The sequence below is a fragment of the Mesocricetus auratus genome, unplaced genomic scaffold, assembly GCF_017639785.1.
Source record: "Mesocricetus auratus isolate SY011 unplaced genomic scaffold, BCM_Maur_2.0 Super-Scaffold_2245, whole genome shotgun sequence".
In the NCBI taxonomy this organism is placed as follows: Eukaryota; Metazoa; Chordata; class Mammalia; order Rodentia; family Cricetidae; genus Mesocricetus; species Mesocricetus auratus.
This window is the reverse complement of record NW_024429180.1, coordinates 47,758,225-47,765,530: the sequence shown is the minus strand read 5'-3', so window position 1 is coordinate 47,765,530 and position 7,306 is coordinate 47,758,225. Positions and strand designations below refer to the sequence as shown.

Below are 7,306 nucleotides of genomic sequence, written 5' to 3'. Positions count from 1 at the left end.
TTTAACCTCCTGCCCACGGCTTCCAGTGTGGTAGGATTGCAGGCATACATCACCAGGCCTGTGTTGGTGTGGGTATATCTTTAAAAATTAGCCTACAGCTAGCAGGTTTCCTTATGATCTTTTTATGTGTAGTTTTGGTAGATTCCCTTCTCTTCTCCCTGCCCCTTCTCCCCTGTGTCCTATTAGTTACCACACAATGGTCATATCATTTAATTTGTATATGTATTTATGTGTGAGTAAGGGGTAGAGGCCAGGAAACTACAGAGGAGCCAAGAGAGAAGAAAATAATATGCTTGCTGTGGGGGTGTGGTAACTAATAGGACACATGAGAGAGAACATGTAATATGTCTTTCTGGGTCTTGGGTTACCTCAATATATTTTCCTGTTAAAAAGTTAAAGTATTTTCTTTTAATCTTATGTGTGTGCTGCTGCGTTTGTGTGCACATGGGTGCAGGTGCCCAGGGAGGCCAGAAGAGGGTTCTAGATCCCACAGGCAGTGAGTGGTGTCCCTCCTGATGTGGGTGCTGGGAATTGAACTGAGTTCTGCAACAGCAGTACCAGCTCTTAACCATTAAGCCACCTCTCCGGCTCTCTTTCAAAGACATTTTGCTAATGTTTTCAGAGTTCAGTCAGCTTTAGTGAGCGACAAACTTTCAAGTATCTGGGCGCTGTCTATTTTATTGTATTTTATTTAAGCTATCCTAAAGGCTCAACACATACATTCACTATTACCAATTAACTCCACTTTACAGGTGAGGCCACTAGGGCTCCGGGAAAACAAGAAGACAGAAGTGGCGACGCTGCAGTTCTCTAGGAAGTGTTCTGGCGGCCCTTAGGCCACAGGACACCCTTTGAGGCTGAGATGAAAGTTCAGAGGGTCAAAGTTTGCTCTGTGCTTGCCATTCAGGGCCAGTCTGGCAGCGACAGGGTTAACCCGAGGCCCCGCCCCTTGGATTGTCCTGTGTCGCGGGCTCGGTGCACGTCCGAGACCGAGGCGTTTCTGCGCCTGCGCGGTGCCGAGGGGACGGTTCGGACTCAGAAATGGCGGCGTCCATGTTCTACGGCCGGCAGTTGGCCGCGGCCGCTCTGAGGAGCCACCGGCCGCAGGCTACGCTGCGGGCCGCCGCCCAGGTAAATCCGTCCGGTCCGCCTCAGCCTCGGGGGTCGGCGGGCGAGGTGCGGGGTCGCGGTCCGGCCGCGGGGCTGTCCGCGGCGCTGGCACGTCCCGGTGTCTTGCGGGGCTCGGCGGCGGGGCTGCGAGCCAGCAGTGCGAGCCGGCGCTCGGGGAGCTCCGCTCCGCTCCTGCCTAGGTCCTCAGGAGGCCCGGCCCGGCGCCCTGGCTGCCGGGCCCGGCTCCGGAGCGAGGCTGGGCGCGCCCAGAGGAGCCTGGGGCCGTCCTGGCCGAGGGCCGACGCTTCCTGGCCCCCTTTGGGTAAGGGGGATGCCCTTCAAGTGTACTTTTGATGTCCCCGGAGCTGTCGTGGGTGGGAAGGACTTCGGAACAGCAGCAGAGTCGGCCTACCTGCCTTCCCTTAGTAGTTGTGCTTTGATCAGTCTGTCTCGGTAGTGAGTGCTGGTAACGAGCTTGAAGTTTTCCAGCTGATGAGCTGGGAGACTAAGGAAGGAATCGTCTAGAGGACTTCATTTCTATATAGACTCTGACGTAGCACTGACTTCTTTCTGTTGCTTTGCTTCTTGATATTTAGAGTGCGGCCGTTGTTGACCTAAGGTCGTTAGACTTGTCAGCAGCACTGGGGTTGTCATTAAGGCCAGCTGTCATTGATGACAATCTTGGGGCTAAGAGAAGTACTTTGGCCCGAGAGACACAGGCGAGGAGATGAAGGCTGAGGTTTAACTCCACAACTGTCTGTTTCTGAAGCTGTATGCTGGTGTCTGCTCTACAGCTCAAGAACATGAAAATTGGATGCTGGGGATGCTGTTCATTTGGTAGAGTGCCTGTGTAGCCTGTGTGAAGCCCCAGGTTCCAGCCCCAACATCCCCGTAATCCTAGCACTCAAGGCGGAGGCAAGAGGATCAGACATTCAAGGTCATCATCTTCTACGTAGAAAGTTAAGGGCCAGCCTAGGCTACAGGACTCCCTGTCGCAAAAGAAGAAAAAACAAACCAATTAAACAGTAACACGCCCCATAAAAATTGGCCCTGGGTGTTAATACCTTAAAACTTGAAGAGCAAGATCAGCTTTCTAAGATAGTTGCAGAGTTTTTTGGTTTTGGTCTGAAGTAACTCTTCAGGTGCACCATATTGAATAGATTTAGTACCCCCACCTCATGCCCTTAAATAATGCTGCCTAGTTTTTCCAGAATAAGGATTTAGTGGACAGATAGATTTTCATTTCATTCTAATAGGTTTCACGATAGATTTTCATTTCATTCTAATAGGTTTCATCTGCTTGGAAATCCTGTTAAACATACCTTCGTCCCTGGGCGGTGGTGGCACACTCTGGGAGGTAGAGGCCAGTCTGGTCTACAGAGCAGGCTCCAGAGCTACACAGAGAAACCCTGTCTCGAAAAACAAAAACAAACAAAGACCTTGCATTTCTCTGTGGAATGGGTAATATGTTGTCTTTGTTACCACGCTTTACCTGTCACTCCAGAGTTAAGAATGTATCTTTGGACACGATGTCTCTGGAGGAAACTTGTTCAAGGTCACACATTAAATTTAGCTATTCACTTCTTTAAAAATTTGTTGGTTTGTCTTGGAATTGGTCACTTTTTTTCCCTTAAGTTTTCTTTTTCTTTTTTTCTTTTTTAGTGGATACATAATTTTTAATTTACATATACTTATAATGATCAAAGTCAGGGTATTTAGCGTTTTGTTACCTCAAATATTTGTCATTTCTTGCATACATAGCCACCTTTCCAGTTGCTTTAAGACAGAATTACATTCTTGTTATCCATAGCCACTATTGTAGAACACCTAAACCCCATCCTCCTATTTAATTATAACTTCTGATGCTGCCCAGTCCTGGGATTATGCAGGAATTGTATTGCTAACAGAATTTAAAACTAGTATAATTTGAAGTTAGAGCAGCTAGTGCTGCAGGAAACAATTCATTTAAAATCTTCAAATGTTGAAACTTTTAAAGAGCTGGGCATGGTGCCACACACCTTTAATCCCAGTACTCTGGGAGGCAGAGGCAGGTGGATGTCTGAGTTCACGGCTAGCTGGTCTATAGAATGAGTTCCAGGATAGGCAGGGTTATACAGATACCCTGTCTCCATAAACAAAGCTCAAAAAACCAAACTAAAAGTAATGAAAGTGTTCCAATACTACAATAGATATTTGTAATGCTTTCACCTAATTTAGCATTTTTGACACCCCTACTTCCATAGAACACATACATGGTGTCTCTGTACAGTCCTAACACTCTGCTCTGTAGATCATGGCCTCAACTCAAGAGATCTGTTTGCTTCATAGGGGTGCTCCACCACTGCTGCCACCACCCAGCTCTTTATCTTTAAAGAGTCAAAGACCACCTAACAAAAATCCCAGTCCTACACATGAGAAGGCCCCTTTTGAGTTGTTGGCCAAGACATTCCTAAAACATGCAGCCTATTGTTGTTTCCCTGGGTTACCCACCTACCCAGAGGTGGAAGGTAAGTCTCCTGAGGACCCCATGTGCTTCAGAAAAAGGGCCCAGAGACTCCTGATCTGGAACTGATCCAATGCCTTCCCAAAGGAGGGAGGCACCCAACAGTCCTACCCCTCTGTGATAACCCATAAATCACATCAACAACCAGCATGATACTCTAAGGGTACAGCAGTGGCCCACATACCTTGATTGTAATCAATAACTTTCTAATTAGACCTAAGACCTACTCAATAAGAGCATGCTTTATACTGGAAACCTAGCTACTACTCAGTGCTGTTGAAGTCATGGTTATTGGAGGAGAATCTATAGCCACTAATTTATTAAACCAGCATACTCTCTAATAACTCTGTAAAATCTTTTCCTTATACCTACAGGTAAGTGTAGTCCTCATCCCTCAAGGAAACTTACCTTTGCAACAGATGGAGACCACTAAAGAAAACCTCAACCAATTAAAATTCAGAGTTGGGGAGCCCAGTCCCAGTTGATACATCTACAGAACATTCTCATACCTAAGTCTCAGGGGACTTTGCAGAAGAGGGACCATAAAGATTTTAAGAACCAGAGAATCAGAATCAGGGAATTTGCTCTGAGATTCTATTTTTTAGTAACACCAGAAGCTCTACCCATAAAGTCTCACCAACATGACCGCCCAGATGTGAGCTGGACAAGGATGACAGCAATGGACATGCCAAACTAAATGACTAAAAGCCCACAAGACCTCCACCCTACACCAAGAACTATAGTCAACCTAGAAAAGCTGGAAATGGGAGAGGTGGCCTTCCTTAGGGAAGAGCACATCAATTAGATGCTCAGTGCTAAACAATTTTCCCCAAAAACATGCATACAGGTAGCATTAGATGGTAACATATAGGTATCATATTGGATTATATTTAGGAATATATGTGTATAAGTGAATATATATATATATGCATGCAGTAACAACTAGTGAAAAAAGAGGCTATGAATTTGAAGTAGAGAGGAGACGGGTATATGGGAGCATTTGGAGGGAAGAAAGGCAAGGCAAGGGGTAAGTATTATTAAATTACAATTTCAAAAATTATATATATAAAATCTCACCATTTCTTTTTGGTGAACCACTTGTGAGAGTAAGTTGCAGGTATCATGGTACTTCATCCCTGGACACTTACTCATATATCTTTAAGAATAAGACATTAGCTGGGTGTGAAGGCCTATACATTTAATCCCAGCACTTGGGAGGCACAGTCAGGTGGATCCTGGTGAGTTCAAGTCCAACTTGGTCTACAGTGTAAGCTCCAGGATAGCCAAGGCTACACAGAGAAACCCTGTTTTGAAAAACAACAACAATAAGAACCCCCTCCCCCCAAAAAAACCCAAACCAAAAGAATAAAACATTTTGGAACCCTTAGTATGTGTAGTACCAGTTACCTGGGGACTGAGATATCAGGATCACTTAATTCCTGGAGTTCTACACTGGCTTGGGCCATCTCAAAACAAACCAAGCCAAGACAGAACACCCCCAGTCCTTGAGGAATAAGATCTTTCCCCATATAACCATAGTACACTAATATATGTAGGAACTTCATCATTGATTTAAAGTGAATAATGTGTACCCCCCTACACTACCTTTAAATCTTATGCTTTAGGAATTGAAATCCTTTTCCGTGGTATTTCTTTTTGATGCATGCAGCTAAGGAGGTGCCATCTAGTGGCATAGACTACTGATGGACTCTTTTAAAAGATTTATTTGGTTTTTAATTATGTATATATGTGACTGCATGGGTATGTGCACATGTGTGTGGGTGTCTGTAGAGTGTGAAATTGAGCATCTGACCTCCCGAAACTGGAGTTCATGCAACTGTAAGCTGTTCAGTGTAGCGGCTGGGAAGAGAGCCTGGGTCCTCTGGAAGAACATCAGTATGTGCTCCTAACTCTCTAGCCCAGCATTAAAGTTTTTAGCATTAGTGGCACACTGTCTGCTATAAAAACAATTAAAAAAATAGTGTGACAACTTTTACTAGGTTATCTAGATTCTTTCTCCACCTTTATTTTTGAGGTATAGTTTTATGTGCAATCAAATCTATGATTTGATTTAATGGATAGATTGATTTTTATGTTTGTTACAACTTTTAAGTCATCACTTAAATAAGATAGGTATTTGATTAGTCAGCTCACAGAGAGTTGTATGCCCTCTTCCTTGAAATACTCCCTTGAAAAGTAACCACTGATTTCGGCTTCTGCCACCATAGGGTAATTTTGACCAGTTTGAACTATGTAAAAGAACAGAGGGGCCCGCAGGATGGCCCAGTGGGTAAAGTGTGCCACCAAGTTCGAAGACCTAAGTTGGATCCCTGGAACTCACATGGTGGAAGGAGAGAACTGACTTATGCAAGTTGTCCCTTGACCTCATATGTGCCATGATGTGTACTCACATACATAAATGTATAAATGTAAAAAAAAAATAGGAACTATCCTAGAGGCTCTTCTCTCCTTTGGTGTCTTTGCTTCAGCATTACATTTGTGACTTTAGTTTACTACAGTAGTGTTTTTTTTCCCCTCTGAAGTATCCTATTATGTAAACATAATTTATCCTGTTGGTGAACAATTGGTCCATTTCCATTTCTGTCTTAATGAGGAAGACTGCTATAAATGTTACTATCTATGCCTTTGGGGGGTATAAGACTCATTTCTGTTGATGATATCTAGGAGTAGGTCAGGAGGTAGACATCTAGGCCAGTGGGAAGTTGCTGGAGTGACACTGAATTAAGGTATTGATAGCCAAATGAAATGTTATCTTGGTTTAATTTTATTATTGTTTCTTCTTGATCTTGTTTATGTTCTTGTTTCACCTCCGCCTCCTCTTTGTGCTCCTCCTCTTACTGTTTCTTCTTCCTTGTCATATGTCCGTGTCGTGTGGTCCTGTCCCCGTGTGTGTGTGTGTGTGTGTGTGTGTGTGTGTGTGTGTGTGTGTGTGTTAGTGTGTGAACTCTTGTGCGCATGGAGTTCAGAGGACGACTGTGTGGAGTAGTTTTTCTCCCACCCTTACTGGTTTGGGGGCTTGCACTCTGGTCACTAGGGTTGTATGACAAACCACTTTCCTCCACTGAACTATGTTGTTAACCTTAGGCAGGCTTTTAAGTCATTGAATTAGCAATAAATTGCTATTATGTGTGATTAACTTGTTAGGTTAGAGATTCTCAAACTATCGTCCTTAAGAATCAACTGATTTATTACCAGATCAGATTTCTTTGAGTGCAATTCAGTGATTCTGGTTTTATAGAGAATGGAGTCCAGGAACAGTTTTAATTTTGATGCAGTAGAGCAAGAATTCATTTCAAGAAACAGACTTTATATATGGCTCTTTAAATTTAACTCTTACGGTTAAATTTTTGATGAGAATTATGTTTTGATGTGTTGGATTTCATGTGAAAGTATTGGGAATGTATAGCTAAAACTTAAGAGTCAGATTTCAGTGCAGTCTTAGAAGACTTTTGTAGTTAATTTGTTCTGTATTGCCTTGGAGGGTTGAAAGGATTGAGGGTTTTAAAAGGAAGCCAGGTATTTCAACGTTTTGTTAGGTTTAGCTTAGGCTGACTTGAGGTGTTGGGACTTGATAGGTGTTAGAGGTCTAACTGATATGTATACTTTCTGAGTTGTGGCCTTGGTACAGGAAGCTGAAAAGCTAGTTGCATATTTGTTTTTCATTCAGCAGAA

The 7,306-nt window shown here is 43.6% G+C and overlaps 1 protein-coding gene across 1 annotated transcript in view; it reads left to right on the top strand.

Annotated features, from left to right (window-relative positions):
- Positions 1–977: 977 nt before the first annotated feature.
- Sucla2 (succinate-CoA ligase ADP-forming subunit beta) overlaps positions 978–7,306 on the top strand; it is a 34,201-nt gene continuing 27,872 nt past the window's right edge. Inside the window, exon 1 of the mRNA XM_005070968.4 lies at positions 978–1,131. Coding sequence (XP_005071025.1) covers positions 1,042–1,131 — 90 coding nt within the window. The 5' untranslated portion in view covers positions 978–1,041. The remainder of the gene's footprint in view (positions 1,132–7,306) is intronic.